Source organism: Ochotona princeps, chromosome 23, assembly GCF_030435755.1.
Source record: "Ochotona princeps isolate mOchPri1 chromosome 23, mOchPri1.hap1, whole genome shotgun sequence".
NCBI classification, from domain to species: Eukaryota; Metazoa; Chordata; class Mammalia; order Lagomorpha; family Ochotonidae; genus Ochotona; species Ochotona princeps.
Window position 1 is genome coordinate 21,375,534 of NC_080854.1, and position 19,445 is coordinate 21,394,978.

A 19,445-nucleotide genomic window follows, 5' to 3' on the forward strand; every position below is an offset into this window, starting at 1 on the left:
ATGCATTGAAATCCCACATGGGCTCCAGTTCTAATCCCAGCAGCACTTTTCATCCAGCTCTCTGCTTGTGGACTGAGAAAGCAGTCAAGGGCAGCCCAAACCGTTGGAATCATGGATCCACATGGGAGACCTGGAGGAAGTTCCTGCCTTCGGATCAGCATAGCACTGGCCGTTGTGGTCACTTGGGGAGTGAATCATCGAACGGAAGATCTTCCTTTCTGTCTCTTCTCTCTATATATATATTTATCTGACTTTGCAATAGGGATAATTAAATTTTTATAAAAAAAGAAAAAATGTGTGTTTTCTAGATTTTCTATGATTGTCTTTTTAAATTAAAGGAGGAATTCTGAACAAAAAGCAAACAAAAATAAGCATTATTACTACTTTTCTGCAAATGTAACTATCCACTAAAAGCTGGAGGAAGGCCTTTAGCCTAGTAGTGAGGACATATCAGAACCCCTGGGTTCCACACCCACCTCTGAATCCTGACCCCAGCTTCCTGCCAGTGCAGACGCCTGGGAGGCAGGTCCAGCAGCTGGGGACCCACCACCCACAGAAAAGATCCCTACAGAGCCCCCGGGGCAAGTAGGTGGCAAGTGAACAGCCCACGGAGGGACACCATGCTGACACGTGTGGCATGCATCCTCAAGGCATGCATGGAGTGACTGCATGAAATGAGAAAGCAAATATTTACAACTTGGTTTTTACGAGGTTCCTGTTTAAATGTGAGACTACCACGGCTGAAATCTTTCTGTCTGCCTCCCACCGTGTTCCAACTACGATTCACACAGACTCAAGTGAAGATTCTGGAGGAGAAAGACTTGAATAAAAAAATCCTGAGCAACCACTATCCTGTCCACTTCATGGCCCGCTGGTGAACACGACTCACTCCTTTGCTATCAATCTCTCCCACAACAAACCTCCTCCTCTACCTGGGTCCCCTAAACCATCTTCTGGCTTCCCGGGTCCCCTCTGTTGGTCGCACCATGGAAGACAAACAAACCGTGTACAGAAACAAGGTCTACACTGCGGTCAAAGTGAATTCGGAGCCGCCCCACTGAGAGGTGCGCGCGGCCGCCGTGTCAAGTCGGCCTGTTCCCACGTCCCCCGACCCCCGACCCAAGGTTCTGGGAACCCTACCCGGAGAACACTGGGGTCCTCCAGTGGGGAACTCACTCACCGAACCCCGTGAAGCCCATCGTGACCGCTAGCTGCGGGTCCGGACTCGAACCGTCTGCGCCAGTCGCTGCGGTGAAAGACAAAGCAGGCCTCGTGAGTGCGGCGCTCCCCAGCACGGACGACCCCCGCCCACGAGCGCCTCACAGAACCCACCTTCGCCGGGTCCCGAACCCTCCATGGCCGCAGAGCTCAGAAACACCGGCAACCCAGACAGACGCGGCGCGACCGCCACTAACCCGGCAGGAAGTCACGCCGCCGAGCGTCCGCGTCGCTTCCAGCGCCAAGAGCGGCGTCTTCCACAAAAAGACGGCGGACGCTGGAGCAGCGCCGCCCTAGTGTGCGGGCGGGGAAATGCGGCCGAAGGTGCGACGCTGGGCGGAAAAACTAGCCTGCACGCTTCTTAAAGAATGAGATTTACCGCAAAAAAAAAAAAAAAAAAGCACACAACTCTAAAAAGAAGCCCTCGAGCTCCCTCTCCTGGCGTTGTATCCTTCTCTGTGGAAAGCCCTCGGTAATTCTCCGGAATTTTCAAATATTTTGACTCATTTATGTATTTATTTCAGAGGCAGAGAAAGAGCAAATTCCTATCCACGAGTTCATTCGCCCAATGCCCAGGAGCCCAGAACTCCAAATCCCCCAGGGGGGCCATGCAACCTCACAGGGCACACCTAGCAGAAAACTAGAATTAGAAATGGAGCTGAAATTCTATTCGGATCAAATAGCAGATGCTGGTGACTCAATGCGTGTCATACTAATGTTCAAAATACATATTCCAACTCCACCCTCTTTGAGTGCACCGTAATGAAGAGATGAGTATCCACTCCATGCCTTTTAAGGTAATGCTGAAGGAAATCAAAAACATCTGAGTAAGCAAAAGAGTTATTAGAAAATGCTCTTTGGGGGCCAGGTGCGGTAGCCTTGAATGCACTGGGATTCTATATGGGCGCTGCTTCTAATCCCGGCGACCCTGCTTCCCATCCAGCTCCTTGCCTGTGGCCCAAAGCTTTGGGACCCTGCACGAGCATGGGAGACTCGGGAGAAGCTCTGGCTTGTGGCTGCAGAGGAATTCAGCTACAGCCATTCCAGCCCTTTGGAAACTAAACCAGTGGGTAGAAGATCTCCATCTCTCTAAAAAACTGCCTTTCCAACAAAATAAAAATTTAAATATATATAGTTCATGATGTGGCGAGCTTGTAAACAACTAGCTCATCTGAACAATCAAGTAATAGAGCTCAGCATTGTGGAACAGTGAGTTTAACCACCTATCAAGACTCCTGCATCCTGCGTCAGACTGCTGGTTCAAGCTCCAGTGCCCAGCTGATGTCCATGAAAAGCAGCTAATGATGCTTAGCTCCTCCCAGCAACATGGGAGGCATGGTGTTCCGGGCTCCTGGCTTTGTTCTGGCCCAACTCCAGTGGTTGTGGATATTGGGGGATTGAACCAAGCAGCTGGAAGGGTTTTGTCTCTGTTTCTGTTTCTCTACTTCTCAATTAAAACAAATAAAAATATTTGAGGATTTGTGGTAAGAAATGATGAGGATTTGTGGCTTGAAATGAAACAAAACATTTAAAACATCTAAGTGCTAAAAAAAGAAAAAAGTAGCCTATAATCAACCGATGGTAAAAGACAATTATGATCATTAAAGAAAAATCACAAGATGTCATCATGATGGAGAATGAAGGCAACAACTGCACCACTGAAGATTTCTATGGCACACCAATTTTTTTCTGCTTGTGTTTGCATGAAATATATTCATAAACAAAATTTTTAGTTTACATTTTATACTTTGAGAAACTGATTTTTTTGAGCAAAGTGAATTTTTTCATATCAAACAATCAGGAGGCATAATATTAGGAACCAGAATTTGTGGGATTTGATAATGTAATCATGAATGAGTTACTTGGCTTCTATGTGCTTAAACATTCTCATTCTTAAGTGAATAATAACAGAAGATATCACATCATGATTTTTCCAGCTGCTTAATTCCAACAAGTCAGAATGATACCTGGTAACCAGTAAGTGTTTGCAACTGTTAATTTTGGAATTGGAAGACACATAAACCATCCTTGATACTGCAGAATTTTCATATTATTGATGAGAGTATTATTTAGTTGTTTATACCCATGGGAAGCCAGTTGGTCAACTTAAAATAAAAAATAGGAAGCTACACCAATGTTGATGCTCACGGTATGGATTATACACTCCTTAAAGAGTATCCACCATATCAAAACTATTCTCATAGGGTAAGACATAACTCGTCTTTTCACTCTATTAACATTGAACTTGTGATGCAAAAAACAGTGAAGTTAAAAGGTAAAATGAGGAACAAGAGAATTTTAAGAGTTTAGTTGAGCAAATAGTGATTCATGAATCCTCTACGGCATGCCAATGCTTGGAGGTGGAGGATTAGCCAGTTGAGCCAATGTGCCAACCCCTAATTTAGAAATCGACAGTTTCTTATGGGATAAATCAAAAGGAAAGTTCCTAGAGCTTAGCTGGGTAAGCCCAAGTACTGCGGAGAAGCATAAGAAAAAGGAGCAATGGCTGACAAGAAAGGTTTCCTTTCTGCAAGTGACTTGAGGGGATAAATCAAGCTGCCTATCTACTTATTTAAAGGCAGAGTTAGAAAGGGAGAGGTACAGAGATCTTCCTTTACTATTTCACTCTCCAAACATCCTGGCATTTTTAAGGAGGGTCAGCTGTGTAAGCATCATCCAGATATATTCTTCATAATCTGGTAAATCAATAACAAATTTATTCTAAATCGGCCCATTGACTTAATTTTATTTATTTATTTTTAAGATCTATTTATTTTTTTTGAAAGGCAGATATACAGAGAGGAGGAGAGACAGAGAGGAAGATCCTCCGGCCAATGGTTCACTCCCCAAGTGACCACAACGGCCGGAGCTGAGCCAATCTGAAGCCAAGAGCCAGGAGCTCTTCCTGGTCTCTTAACACGAGTGCAGTGTCCCAAGGCTTTGGGCCGTCCTCTCGACTGCTTTCCCAGGCCACAAGCTTGGAGCTGGATGGGAAGCAGGGCTGCCGGGATTAGAAGCGGCAACCATATAGGATCCTGGGCGTGCAAAACGAGGACTTTAACCACCACGCTATCACTCCGGGCCCAGCCCATTGACTTCAATATTTTTGCTTCTGCAAGTACAATCTTAACTAAACTTCTGTATATAAAAATACCTGTGTTGGATCTGGCATCATGGCAGAATGGATTAAGTGATAGCCTAGGAACACATAGATCCCATATGAACACTGAGTCAAATCTTGGCTGCTCTACTTCTGTGCCGGACTTCCTAATCTGGGAAAGCAGCACAGATGACTCGTGTGTTTGAGCCCCTGGTCCTTGATTCAGCCTAGCTCAGCCCCAGCCATTGCAGCCACATGTGGAACGAAACGGCTTTGGAGGGTTTCTCCCTGTTTTTATTTTAGCGGAAAGTGAGATATACAGAGAGGAAGAGAGACAGGAAGATCTTCTGTCTCTCTCATCCACTAACTCAGCCTTTCAAATGAAATAATTTTTATGTATTTATTTATATATATCATTATTTATATATACATATATTTATATATTTATATGAATTATACACAAATATACAAGATTATATTTTATATTTATTATTTCTATGCATATAAGAATATTATTATTCTTATTATTATTTTATTAATTATTTATTTAACCACTTGGGAAGTGACTCAGTGGACAGAAGATCTTCCCGTCTCTCTTTCTCTCTGTATTTCTCACTTTTTTTTTTAAAGATTTATTTGATTCTATTACAAAGTCAGATATACAGAGAGGAGGAGAGACAGAGAGGAAGATCTTGCATCCTATGATTCACTCCCCAAGTGAGCCGCAACGGGCCGATGTGCTGCGCTGATCCGAAGCCAGGAACCAGGAACCTCTTCCAGGTCTCCCACGCGGGTGCAGGGTCCCAAAGCATTGGGCCGTCCTCAACTGCTTTCCCAGGCCACAAGCAGGGAGCTGGATGGGAAGTGGAGCTGCCGGGATTAGAACCGGCGTCCATATGGGATCCTGGCGCATTCAAGGCGAGGACTTTAGTCACTAGGCCACGCCGCCGGGCCCGTATTTCTCACTCTTTTATAAAAGGAATATTTTCAAAAAAGTTTTATGTTACTAATATTATTATTCTATAATGTGAATTTATACTACTCATATACTAGAAAAATTTAGCTTTATTATTGACATATAAATACTTGGTTATCTAGTATGGTCTACAGCTGACAATTTTTATTTGGTAGAAAACACACTGAAATGTGATGCCCTGGCTTGCTGCTTTTGATTTGCAACAAAATATACAACTGAAACGTTTTAATTCCACCAATTGGGCAATCTAGCAATACTGGTCTAATATAGTTGCAAAGATAGAAGGTTTCCAAAGGTTTCACTATTACTCATTTACATGCTACCTCCACTACAACATTCAAGCTGAGTAGTGAGTTCAAGGACCACAAGGCCACAAAACCCGGTTTTAGTGTCTGGCTCTTTTTTTTTAAAGATTGTATTTATTTATTTATTTATTTATTTATTTATTTATGTATTTATTTATTTACTTATTTGGAAAGGCAGATTTACAGAAAGGAGGAGAGTGACAGAGGAAGATCTTTCATCCACTGATTCATTCCCGAAGTGGCTGCAATAGCCGGAGCTGAGCCTATTCAGGTTTCCCACATAGGTGCAGGGTTACAAGGCCTTGGGCCATCCTCAACTGCTTTCCCAGGACACAAACAGGGAGTTGGGTGGGAAGTGGAGCCACAGGGACACAAACTGGCACCCACAGGAGATCCAATGTGTGCAAGGAGAGAACTTTAGCCACTAGGTTTCCTTCACTAGTACAGAGATTCTAAAATGTTTTGGTCTCAGGACTTTCCAAGAGCCTTAAAAATTATCCTGTTTTCAACGTGTAAGAGACATGTTTTATTAAATTCTTAACTCATCCCTGCTTGTGGCCTGGGAAGGCAGTTGAGAATGACCCAGAGCCTTGGGACCCTGCACCCGCATAGGAGACCAGGAAGAGCTCCTGACTCCTGGCTTCAGATTGGCTCAGCTCCGGCCGTTGTGGTCACTTGGGGAGTGAACCATTGGCCGGAGGCTCTTCCTTTCTGTCTCTCCTCTTCTCCGTGTATCTGCCTTTCCAATAAAAATAATTAAATCTTTAAAAAAAAATCTTAACTCATAGCATAAAAATGTAAACTCATTTAAAAATCGAAAAAAAACCTAACCTATTGTCATAAATAACACAATTTGATGTGAGGTCATTATAGTTTCTAAAAGTAAAAGCGAGAAAAATGGTATTTCGCATCTTTATGAATATCAATGTCTTGATTTAATGAAAGCTGGATTCTTCTTATCTATCTATTGTCAATTTATACACTGACAGGGAGAGACAGAAAGCTTTCATCTCTTACTTCATCTCCCTCATGGCTCCAGCAGACAAGTCAGGGCCAAGCAAATTCTTGAGCCAGGGATTCCTTCCTGATCATCCAAATGGGTGGTGGGAACCCGAATCCCAGGGACATGAGTTGGAAGCTGGATTAGAAACAGTTCAGTCAGAAGTTGAGCTGACAATCTGATATGGGACTCTGGTCTTGTAAGTGGCTTGGCTGCTTAATCCAATGTGCCATAACACTAGCCCCTGCTGTCAATGCATTGGGACCTTTTGTTTAACTTGAGCGTATAAAGAAAAGCTGGCCTCAGTTTTGTAGTTGGAAACTGGAGAGTAATTGCAACAGTCTTTTAAAAACACTCTATTTGGGCCTGGAGCCATAGCCTAGTGGCTAAATCCTTGCCTTGCACACGCCAGGTTCCCATCTGGGTGCCGGCTTGTATCTTTGCTGTTCCACTTCTCAAAGAACTCCCTGCTTGTGGCTTGGGAAAACAGTCGAGGACAGCCCAAAGCCTTGGGATCCTGCACCCACATGGGAGACCAGGAAAAAGCTCCTAGCTCCTGGCTTCAGATGAGCTCTGCTCTGGCTGATGCGGTCACTTGGGGATGGCAATCAGTAGACAAAAGATCTTCCTCTCTGTTTCTCCTCCTCTCTGTAAATCTGACTTTCCAATAAAAACAAATTTAAAATAATTTTAATAAAGAACACAGTATTTATTCTTTGCAAAGTGAAATTTGAAATCAAGGTTCTGACTCCTCCACATACTAAAAAGCAAAGCTCTAATTTTATCGTTACCAAGAACTGTCCATTGTTTTTCTTCAAGTGACACTAATTTTCAAGAAAACCTTTGCGAAGTGCATCTAAATAGTTATACTTTGTGTGTCCTTTTTTTTTTCTTTCATTAAAACAGGCCACACCACCAAAAAACATCAAAGCGCAAAGAGAAAAGTCTAGGAATGTTCACACACAGCTAACTCCGTGAGGAATGTCGCCTAATTCTGGTTTATGTGCAATCTGCTTCTGACAGTTCCTGACTACCCGTGCACGCCCGGAAGAGGCATTCGCCAGAAGCACCACAGTAACTGCTGCGCGGTACTCAGGCAGGAAACGTTGAGATTCGACTCCGAAGCCTCTCACGCGCCCAAACCCACCGGCATCCCGGCAGCCTCCACTGCTCGCCCGCAGCTCCCGTTCCCCACATCCCACCCTCCTCCTCCCCATCCCGTCCACCCCTGTCCCGCCCCTTCTCTCCCACTCCTTCTCCCTTCCCTTTATCCCTTTCCACCGACCTTCCCTAGACAACCTCTTTGCCTTTCCGCTCCCTCACTCCCCAAGCCTCTCTATCTTTCCACTGGAACGCGCCTTCCGCCCCCTTGCTCCTCCTCCAACGTCCAGCTTCAACTTCCCAGTCCTGAAACGGAGTCTGCCACTCCTCCCCCGGAGGAACCGGAAGCGCGTCATGACCAGGCGCCAGAGCGCTCGTTTGGCGCGCGCGCCGTCGGCGGCGGTACTGAGATAGTGTCTTGGTTTTTCTCTCAATTGTGTTTTGTGTTTGATTTCTTTCGGACCTTGGTACCTAGAATTTTGGAGATGCCGTCGTCGTTGCTGGGCCCGGTGGTGCAGGCTTCCGCATCGGCTGCAGCCTTGCAGGAAGCGCTGGAAAATGCCGGGCGCCTCATCGACCGGCAGTTGCAGGAAGACCGCATGTACCCTGACCTTTCCGAGCTGCTCATGGTGTCTGCCCCGAGTGAGTGATGGGGGGTTCTTTGTTTCTTCGGTCATCCCTCTTACTCAGCCAGAAGGACCCTCGCCTGTTTAACCGTGGTCCTTGTCTTCAGAGTTGGTCTTGGCAAAGAATCCTGGGAGGTTGAGGGCGATGTTCTAATGTAACTTTAAGGAATACCTGTCGTTGTCAACCAGCCGTTTTCACCCTCTTCTTAGGAGGTTGTTGGGAGGGCAAGTATGAAGGATAATTTCCCAGTTGGAGCAGAACCCAGCAAAGACCCAAACCCAATCCCGGTAATAGAGGATCCCCTAGCCAGAGTCTTGTTCTGGCTCATTCCTAGTGTTAGCATCTCAGTGAAGAAGAAATGCACTATAATATCTATATATATATATTTTAAATGTAGAGTTTGTGTAATATGAAGTAGTGAAAGATGTTGGAAGAACAGCCAAATGAGGTGCAGATGAATAGGGAAGGTGAAGGCAGAGAGAGAGTGCTTTATAGATCCCTAGAAGGGAGTCTGGAGAGTAATTCGTTTAATAGTTTTAAATTATGACCAGCTTGTCTAGGCCAAAGGAATTACAAAAAGTGACCCCATTGTGAGGTGGAAATTGTGGGAGGGAAACAAGTGTAGGAAAAACACAAGGTTTTTTGAGTAAGCAAGAACCAAGGTAAGCTAATGAAGACACAAGTTGAATCAAAGACACCTCTCTTGATTTATGAAAATTGTTCAGTGGTAGACTTGTTGTTAGACAAATATTAGAAGCGAAGATAGTATTTAACATATTGGTTACTCATTACTATGTCAATTAATTCCATAATGATGTAAATTTTTGCTGATGGTATGTTGGAGCTTTCAATTGACTGGGATGATACTCTGCTGGCTCTGTCATCAGACCAGAGAGGGTATACCTAAGAAACCGTTGAACTTGACGGGACAATAAGATGCTGGACTCTATGTTTGGTATACGCTTGCAATGGGGAAATCTCAACTGAACTTGAGCTGTGGTTATGCAATAAGGTGGAGGAATCCACCATGGTGGGAGGGTTTGGGGAGGGGTGGGGAGAACCCAAGTATCTATGTAACTGTGTCACATAATACAATGTAATTACTGAAGTTAAATAATAAATAATTAAAGAAAAAAAAAGATTTTTTATTTTTAATTGGAAAGACATACTTAACAGAGAGGAGAGACAGAAAGATCTTCCATCTGCTGGCTCAGTCCCCAGGTGGTCACATTGGCCAGAGCCGAGCTGCTCCCAAACCAGGAGCCAGTAGTTTCTTCCTAGTGTCCCACGTGGGCCGTCACTACTGCTTCCCCAGGCCACAAGCAGGGAGCTGGATGGGAAGTGGAGCAGCTGAGATGCAAATCAGTGCACATATGGGATGCTGGTGCTTGCAAGGCAAGGATTTGGTCACTGAGGTTTGGTGCCAAGCCGATAGTATTTGTTCGTGATAGTTACATACCAGATTGCCTGTTAGCAGCTGTCATTTTGGCGACATTACTTGTCATTGTTACTTGCTTTGCCTTCTTTTAGGGTTAGCATTGTGGTTGTAGGCCACCAGCATCCCATATTGGTGCCAGATTGAAATATAGCTGCTCCAACTTCTAATCTAGTTCCTGACTAGTGTGCCGAGAGAAGCAGCGAAGGGTGACCCAGGTGCTTGGACCACTGTCACCAGGTACAGGCTGAGTAGACTTGTACTGAGTAGCTACCTGTTGCACTTTGCAATAGAATGCTTGATGAAAGTGCTTTGTAAAACTGGTTGTCCTTGCATCGAGGACGGTCCAGTGCTTTGGGACCCTGCACCCATGTGGGAGACCTGGAAGAGGTTCCTGGTTCCTGGCTTCGGATTGGCACGCACCGGCCCGTTGCGGCTCACATCGGATGGAAGATCTTCCTCTCTGTCTCTCCTCTCTGTTTATCTGACTGTAATAAAATGAATAAATCTTTAAAAAAAAAAAAAAAAAAAGAACTGGTTGTCCTTCCCAAGAAGACACTCCTCGTAATTTTTTAAAGATTTATTTATTATTTTTATTGGCAAGTCAGATTCACAGAAAGATGAGAGAGAAAGATCTTCTGGCTGCTTGTCAACTCCGCAAGTGGCCTCAACAGCCAGAGCCGAGCTTATCTGAAGCCTCCCGGGTCTCCCATGCAGATGCAGGGTCCGAAGGCATTGGGCTGTCCTCGACTACTTTCTCAGGCTACAAGCAGGGAGCTGGATGGGAAACGGGGCCGTTAGGACACAAAATGGAATCCATATGGGATCCCGGGCTTACAAGGCGATGACTTTAGCCATTAGGCAACTGTGCCAGGCCCATTCCTTGTAATTTTTGCATTTATCATATTCATAATGGGGAAAAGTCAAAATTGAAAAGACTTGGGTTATTTTAATGTTTAAATGGGGAAGATAATAAGCTGTTATTCCCTATATGTGACTTTTATTGCCTGGTTATTATTTTTTCAATGTACAGATTTCTCTATATTTTCCTGTTGAGCCTTACTAAAATAACTGAGAAGAAGCACTGAGCTTTTCACTTAAACATTTTCTGTGTTATGGAGTAACCTTCCATTCAGGACTGCCACCAATAATTGTCCCCTGGTTAACTGGGGATTTTTCAGGCCAGGCGTTGTGGTGTCACTTAGATACCTGCGTCCTGGATCAGATGGCTGGTTGGTGTCCTGCTGCTCCGCTTCTCATCTGTCTTCCTGTTAGCACCCCAGGGAGGGCAGCAGAGTATTAAAGACTTTGCTGCTTGGGCCCCTGCCTCTGTGTGTGTGTGTATGTTTCTATGTCACTCTGCCTTTCAAATAATTAAAAAAAAGATCTAAAAAGTAGTTTGCAAAAATGAAGTGCTCTGTCACTGAAGAAAGCAAATATTCTTGGGCCTACTTTGTGTCTTGGCTCAGAACTATCATTCCTGTCACCGTGGAACTCTCATATGCCCACTACAGTATTCGGTGGCTTGCTGTTCTCCGTGCCCATTGATGAGCATTTGTTAATACAAATACTCTTTTTTTTTTCCCATTGTAGATAACCCCACGGTTTCTGGAATGTCAGATATGGATTATCCTCTGCAAGGACCTGGTTTGCTCTCTGTACCCAATCTTCCAGAGATCAGTTCCATCCGAAGAGTTCCTCTCCCACCTGAACTTGTCGAGCAGTTTGGACGTATCCTTGTAGCTTGTATTTAACTATTTGAGAAATGTGAAAAGTTGCTGTTTTCAGGATTAGAATCCTTGTATTACTGAATTGTATGTAAGTTCATTTAAGGGTTTTATTTAAAGTATGTGTATGTGCATGGATGTTTTGCTGCTTTTCTTAAATGGTGAAATGATAATGATTATTGAACTCAAGTGAAAGTTGTAATCGTTGAAACACATTCCAAAGAATGAGACTGAGCTCTTTGTGCCTTACATCCACACAACCTCAGATATGCAGTGTAACTGCATGATGGGTGTGTTCCCTGCTGTCAGCAGAGCCTGGCTCACCATTGACAGCGACATCTTCATGTGGAACTATGAGGATGGGTACGTATCGAGGCCTTTACTGCGAGTACAATGTCATATCCTCCTTATTGTGGCCAGCGTCCTCATTAGAAGCTCCCTGATGCTTTATGATTCGTCACTTAGCATCTGGGTCACTGCTTCTCGATAGACATACTGATCATCTGGGGATATTCAAACGTGGAGTCTCCATTAGTGTTTTGAATGAGGCCCAAGAGCCGCCCTTTAGAAGCTCCCAGGTAATGCTGTTGGTCTAGGTTTTTCTCTATTTAGTAGCAAGGATCTTGGTCTCAAACTCTTAGCCCAACAATATGAAATAGAATTTCGGATATGACTTTGTTTTCTTGTGTGTCTAATGTTTTTTTCTTCAATTGTTGACAGAGGAGACCTTGCCTATTTTGATGGACTCAGTGAAACTATTCTTGCTGTGGGGCTTGTGAAACCAAAAGCTGGTAAGAAATAAGACTAGAGATGAGGAATGGCATTTTGAATTGAAATTTTATTCCAGATTGCTTCTGATGAGAAATATGTGAACTGATCAGTGCTGTAACGATTTAGTCTCTTTAATTGTAAGCTTCTGCCTTTTAAATGTTAAACCATGTTCTAGAATTGTATTCTGCTTTGTGCTGCTCTTTCTTGGCTCATCTAAAGTTTTTTACATTACTGAATTTTGTCTCCACGTTATTTTACTCTTGATAGTTCATATCCGTGAAAGCAGATTTGAAAATAAAAAATCTTAGAAAAGCTGTGTTACTTAAACAGTTTATTGACTTACTAATATTTACTTATATAAATCTTTACACATAGTAATAGATTACACAGTAATAGATTAAGTAATGGAGTCAAACTTTTTTATATTATTTAATCAGTAACTCATTTGACTTGAAAAACTGGATTTTTTTTTCTTTTAATAATTTCTGTATTTTGTCTATTTTAAGGCGTCTTTCAGCCGCATGTACGACACCTTCTGGTTTTGGCAACCCCGGTGGACATAGTAATTCTTGGACTCAGCTATGCGAATTTGCAAGCAGGTATAACAGCCCACATGTTTTTAGTTATTTCTAATTAATTAATTTATTTGAAAGAGGAAATCTGGTGAAACAAAGAATGAGCTCTTCCATCTGTTGCTTCACTCCCCAAATTGCTGCAGGAGCCATGGCCAGGCTGGTAGCCAAGAGCTTCTTTTGAGTCTCCCACATGGATTCAAGGCGCTGAACACTTGGGCCATCTTCTGCTGTTTTCCCAGACACATTAGCAGTGAGCTGGACTGGAAGTGGAGAATCAGAACTTGTTGAATACAGTGGCCTAACCATCTAGGTCACAGCACCAGCTGACATATATGTTTATTCTTTTTTTTTTTTTTCAGATTTATTTATTTCTACTTGAAGGGAATTTCTTTCTCTTTATACAAAGAGAAAAACACAAGGTCCTTCACTCACTGATTTCACTGTCCAAATGGCTGCAAAGGCTGGAGCAGTGTTGATCTGAAGCTGGGAGCCAGGAACCTCCTCCAGGTCTCTCATGTTGCTGCAGGGTTCCAAGGTATTAGACTGTCCACTGCTTTCCTAGGCCATAAACAGGGACCTGGTCTGAAAGTGGAGCAGCCAGGGTGTGAATTGGTACCTATGTGGCATGCTGGAGCTTTCGGGAAAAGAATTAGCTAGTTGAGCCATTGCACCGGCCCCCTTAGGTTTTTTTGAAACAATGTGCTGAGGCCTGGTACAATGGCTAATCCTGGTACAGTTGGCTAATCCGTGGCTTGTAAGTGCTTCCATCCTATCTGGGAACCAGTTCATGGCCTGGTTGGTCCATTTCCATCCAGCTCCCTGCTTGTGGCCTGGAAGAGACCTTGCACCCACATGAGACCTGGGGGAAGCTCCTTGCTTCCTTCTTCAGATCAGTTCTGGATCGGCCATTGCTGCCATTTGTGGCACGAGCTAGTGAATTGAAGATCCTTCTGTCTTTCCTCTCTGAAAGTCTGCCTTTTCAGTAGAATTAAGTGAATCTTTAAAAAAACTAATTAAAGAAAAATCACAATTTGTTGGTGATTAAAGTTAAGATCTGGATGAATTAAGTGATTTCAGTGATTCGAATGATTATTTTTATTAGCTTTTTAGACTCCTTTCCAAAATTTATAATTTGAGTTTTTAAATTTAATTAAGTTTTTTTGCTGTATTATTGCTACATTTTGCATGGTGTCTTTTTTTTTTACTATGTAAAATAAAAGGTTTTGTAATACTTTTACTGTACATCACTATGTGTGTACTTATGCAAATACTGTAGCTCACATTTAACTTGAATTAAATTATTTGAGATTTCTTTGCCTTAAAGTATCTTACGTTTTCAAGCATTTTAATAAGAGTTCAGTAGGAGTCAACAGTTCTGAAAATAATCTAGAGGTCATTTTTTTAAACTTTGTAGAAGCTAATAAGTGATTGTTGTGTTCTTTCTTTTAAAAAATTAGGTTCTGGAATTCTTAATGACAGTATGTCTGGTGGGATGCAGTTGCTTCCAGATCCTTTATATTCTCTTCCCACTGATAACACATACTTGTTAACAATAACGTCCACCGACAATGGCAGGATTTTCTTGGCTGGAAAAGATGGCTGCTTGTATGAAGTAGCATACCAGGTAAGTTTTCCCTCTGTTTTTGTGTGTATATACATACAAATAAATGCATAGTGTACTTGTGCAAATTTTGTCTTAATTGGATTGTTTTGCTTCTCAATTGACTTTCTGTATAATTAGGTTTTAAAAGTCTGTGTTTCATAGATAGTTTTGATTATAGGTCTAACTCACATTTCAGTAATAATGTCCTAAGTTTTTTTATAATAATTTTATGAAGATTGGAGAATTTTATTAAAATCAGTATACAGTAGTTGTTATGAAGAAGTTACTTACTTGTACAGTCATCTTTGTCTTTCTTCTAAGGCAGAGGCAGGTTGGTTCAGCCAACGATGTAGGAAAATAAACCACTCGAAGAGCTCACTTTCTTTTCTTGTTCCTTCTTTACTACAATTCACATTCTCAGAAGATGGTAAGTAAAAAATTTCTCCAGATGTGTAACACATCTTAGTATTTTCTTCAGAAATTACCACCCACTGTTTCATTCCCTAAATAGCCTCAAAGGCTGGAACTAAGATCACCCAAAGATAGGAACTAGGAACTTCTTCCAGATCTCCTAGGTGGGTGCAGGATCTCAAGTCTGTAGAACATCCTCTGCGGCCTTCCCAGGCCATAAGCAGGGAGTTACATCAGAAGAGAAGCCAGGACACAAACTGGAGCCTGTATGGGATATTGGTGCTTGAAGGTGGAGGATTAGGCTGTTGAGTCATGACACCAGCCCCATTAATTGACTTTTTTTTTTTTAAAGATCGATTTATTTGAATTGAAAGGCAGATTTACGGAGAAAAGGATAGACAAAGATTTTCTATTTGCTGGTTCACTCCCGAGTTTGCCACAGGCTGGAGCTGAGCTAATCCGAAGCCATGAGCCAGGAATTTCTTCTGGGTCTCACATGGGTTCAGGGTCCCAAGGCTTTGAACCATCTTCTACTGCTTTCGCAGGCCACAAGCAGGGACATCAGCCAGTGTTGATAGGGGATCCTAGTGCTTGCAAACTGGATGATTAGTCAAATTGAGCCATTGCATCTTGTCACCTAAATTGACATTCTTAATCAGAATTATATAAGAAAGATTTATGTAGTTTATTTGAAAGGCGAAGTTACAAGAGAACAAAGGACAGAAATATTTTATCTGCTTGTTGACTGCGAGGAGCCAGGAATTCCATGGTGCAGGGTTCAATTGCATGGTTGTTCTCTGCTCCATTTCCAGGTTCATTATCAGGGAGGTGGATCACAAGTAGTGTAGCCAGGAATCGAGCCAGAGTTTATATGGGTTGCTGGTGTCACAGATAGCAAGCACCTTAATTTGCTGTGCCACAGTGCTGGTCCTGGAACTATGTTTCCAATTTTTTTTTAAGATTTATTTATTTTTATTACAAAGTCAGATATATAGAGAGGAGGAGAGACAGAGGAAGATCTTCCATCTAATGATTCACTCCCCAAGTGACCGCAACGGCCACTGCTGTGCCGATCCGAAGCCAAGAGCCAGAAACGTCCTCCAGGTCTCCCATGTGGGTGCAGGGTCCCAAGGCTTTGGGCCGTCCTCAACTGCTTTTCCAGACCACAAGCAGGGATCTGGATGGAAAGTGGAGCTGCCGGGATTAGAACCGGTGCCTATATGGGATCCCAGGGCGCGTTCAAAGTGAGGACTTTAGCTGCTAGACCACCATGCCGGGCCCAACACCAGTATAATGGAACTGAACTACATGGTGAAGGACAGGGAAGCCGTTGTATGCAAATTCTAATTTAGCAACTGACATCTGTTATAAGTGGTTACTTTGTTAATTTGTTAACTGAGTTGTTTTTCCTTTTTTTTTTAGATCCTATTGTTCAAATTGCAATAGATAATTCCAGAAATATTTTATATACAAGATCTGAGAAAGGAGTAATACAGGTATTAACATACTACCATTAAAGGTTAAAATCCCTGCTTTTGTGGTTTTGCTTTTTTGTTTTTTTGACAGGCAGAGTAGAGAAAGGACACAATTGTCATTCAGTGATTCATTCCCCATGTGCCTGTAAGACCTGGGGAAGGTCCAGGTCAAAGCTAGGAGTCCAGAACCCAACCTGGTTACTTGCACCTTAATTGACGGGGAAGTATTTTAGCTCTCACCTGCTACCTTCCACAGCTCAGCTTAGCAGGAAGCATGATTACAAGGGTGTGTTTTAACCAGTTTCCCCAATGTCTGCCCATAAATTTTTTTTTAAAGATTTATTTATTTTTATTGGAAAGGCAGATTAACACACAGAAAGATCTTCAGTCTGCAGGTTCATTTCCCAATTGACTCAAGAGCTGAACCAATCTGAAGTCAGGAGCCAGGAGCTTCTTCCTGGTCTCCCACATGGATGCAGGGTCCCTAGGCTTTGGTCCATCCACTGCTGCTTTCCCAGGCCACAAACAGGGAGCTGGGTGGGAAGTGAAGCAGCTGGGGCATGAACTGGCTCCCATATAGGATAATCAGCACTTGGAAGGTGAGGTTTTAGCCACTAGGACATTGCACTGGGCTTCAGATCCCTATTTTTGACGAAGACGAATTTCCTGTGAGTTCTGTGTTTGAGGAAAAATCAAAACAACTTTTAGGGCCTATTATAATGAAATTTAAAATCTCTGATGTTTACAAAGGTTTAGATATTAGCGAATTAAAGGATCCTTGAAAATGTATTTTAATATAATACATATAGTACATGAACATGTGAAATGAGAAGGTGAATTGTTTTTTTATTCACAGGTTTATGATTTGGGCCATGATGGACAAGGAATGAGCCGAGTTGCCTCAGTTTCCCAGAATGCTATTGTTTCTGCTGCTGGGAACATTGCTAGGTAGTAATGGCAGTGTGTTGTAAGGTTTCATTTGTAGGCACAATTATACTGTTTTTACCTGTAATTATGTACTAAAAGTGTCCCATCCTCAGAATATATCTAAAAGTTGAGGAAAATTAAAGGTGATAATGTAGTAGGATTTGCTTCAAATGGTTCTGTGAGACATTTATTTTTGTGTTTGAAAATGGGATAAATCTTACAAATATGAATGCAAATACACCTTGAGAGAGTTTTTACCAGCTTTTGCCGATGTATTATTTTCCTTTAAAAATTAGTTTTAAACTATTCAATTATTAATTATTAATTAAAATTCACTTTAGTAAAAATTTTGATGGAAAATATTGCTTAAAATTTTTAAGATACTTAAAATACAAGGTTTTGTCTCTTCCTTATTTTAGAACCATCGATCGTTCTGTTTTCAAACCGATTGTTCAGATAGCAGTGATAGAAAATTCTGAATCCCTGGACTGTCAGTTACTGGCTGTTACACACGCAGGTATGTCGTTTTATTCATAGGAGTAGGTCTGGTATTGCTGTTTTGGCACTGTTTATATTTAGAAGTTTATGATTAGAAATGTTTTCACTTCTGTAATAGTTATCAAACTGTCTTAATAATTCATCAAATTAAAGTTTTGAAAGAGGAAGCTTTGTCTAATCTTGTCTCCCCATTTTGCAGCATGAAAAGCCAACAGCCTCGTATTTAGTGAAGGAGCCTGAACTGGAACAGGCTCCTTTAGCTTGTTTCAGTATTCTTCTGCAAATGTGCTAATTCAGCTCTGAATTCCAAGAGACATTTTCTTAGAAATATTTTTCAGCTACTTTTCTATATGATAAGATTAATTAGGAAAGTGTTAATATGCATTTTACAGAGATTTGTGTTTTTCTGTTGAATTGTTTTAATACACATGATCCTTTATTTTCTGTTGCTGATAAATCATCTTATCTTTTGTTGAGGTGTTCGGTTGTATTTCAGCACTTGTCCATTTAGACAGCCACTAGCCCGTCCTAACACACTCACCCTGGTTCACGTGCGTTTACCTCCTGGATTCTCTGCATCGTCAACTGTAGAAAAGCCCTCAAAAGTACACAAAGCCCTTTATAGCAAAGGTAAGTTATAAGATATTCTGATTTTAGGTGGGATTCTTAAATATTTTTAATGAGAGGATGTTTTGAGGCATTTTAAAATATATTTTAAAATTTAATTTTTAGTTTTGATGGTGTTTACATAGTAGACCAGAATGAGATCATTTTCTAAATCTTCGTCCCCCCTCTTTCCTCCTGTATCTAGGGGAAGGGAGAAATTAGGGGAGAAGCCACACCTAGTGTCGCTGCCACCCGAATACCAAATACCCACCTGATGCCATCCCAGGGTCCCCAACTGGGAGTGTGCTCTGAGGGTCCGCTAGAGTGGTCTTGATAGTTTTGAAATGCTCTCAGTCTCACTAATCCAAGGATAAAGAAATCCTTCCAATGTTCATTGGTTGACATAGTCCACCTTAGTCTCCATTCACCCGGACATTTGCTATCAACGTTTGGCTGCCGTAGTTGTCCAGTTTGTTCTGCTTTTCTTCCTCTGCACTGGTACTAGATTTCCTCTGTAGGCCTCAGTGCACTGCCCTATCCTCCACGTGCATCTGGGCATGCTTTCCAGTGTTCTGTCTTAGCCATTTAGGAATTCCAGTTCTGACACTCCTCAGTCAGACCACAGGTCCTACAGTTCTCCCCATGGTTGTAGTTCTGTGTCCAGCAGTTCATTTGGGAGGATCCCCACAGAAACCTCATTTGAGGTGATCCCAGATCTGATCTTGTGTGTGATTGTCAGTACAGGGTCTGGCTCAGTCCATCACTCATGTCAGCCCACACAGTGGTAGTTGTAATTGCTGGTCAGTTCTATCTCCAACCCCATCTGTTACATAAACCAGTGAATGCTGTGGCCCAGCCCAACTCTGCCCACCACACACTTGGTCCTCACATGCAAACAGTAGGAACTGCGACCTAGTTGGGGCAACCCCTAATACCCTCACCAGTGCTGTTGGGTGCTGTTGCCCAGTCTGGCATGGCCTACTTCAGCATTTGCCAGCGGGTGCTGAAGCCTGGTCCCGCCCTACCTGCCTTCAGTTCCAGTTCATGTTGGTGGTTGTCACCACCTAACCCAACCCTAGCTAGCTCTAGT

At 42.5% G+C, this 19,445-nt stretch overlaps 2 protein-coding genes across 3 annotated transcripts in view; one reads left to right on the forward strand and one right to left on the reverse strand.

Moving 5' to 3' along the window:
• WDR70 (WD repeat domain 70) overlaps positions 1-6,668 on the reverse strand; it is a 226,324-nt gene extending 219,656 nt beyond the window's left edge. The window contains exons 1-3 of the mRNA XM_058680126.1: positions 6,617-6,668; positions 1,333-1,511; positions 1,181-1,246 (exon numbers count right to left, since the gene is read on the reverse strand). Coding sequence (XP_058536109.1) covers positions 1,181-1,246; positions 1,333-1,357 — 91 coding nt within the window. The 5' untranslated portion in view covers positions 1,358-1,511; positions 6,617-6,668. The remainder of the gene's footprint in view (positions 1-1,180; positions 1,247-1,332; positions 1,512-6,616) is intronic.
• A 1,261-nt stretch (positions 6,669-7,929) lies between these two features.
• NUP155 (nucleoporin 155) overlaps positions 7,930-19,445 on the forward strand; it is a 46,088-nt gene continuing 34,572 nt past the window's right edge. For both annotated transcript variants that reach the window (XM_058680123.1, XM_058680125.1), the window contains exons 1-11: positions 7,930-8,342; positions 11,356-11,493; positions 11,756-11,852; positions 12,210-12,280; positions 12,767-12,859; positions 14,293-14,459; positions 14,760-14,865; positions 16,272-16,345; positions 17,181-17,272; positions 17,671-17,768; positions 18,227-18,379. In XM_058680123.1, coding sequence (XP_058536106.1) covers positions 8,186-8,342; positions 11,356-11,493; positions 11,756-11,852; positions 12,210-12,280; positions 12,767-12,859; positions 14,293-14,459; positions 14,760-14,865; positions 16,272-16,345; positions 17,181-17,272; positions 17,671-17,768; positions 18,227-18,379 — 1,246 coding nt within the window. In that variant the 5' untranslated portion in view covers positions 7,930-8,185. The remainder of the gene's footprint in view (positions 8,343-11,355; positions 11,494-11,755; positions 11,853-12,209; positions 12,281-12,766; positions 12,860-14,292; positions 14,460-14,759; positions 14,866-16,271; positions 16,346-17,180; positions 17,273-17,670; positions 17,769-18,226; positions 18,380-19,445) is intronic.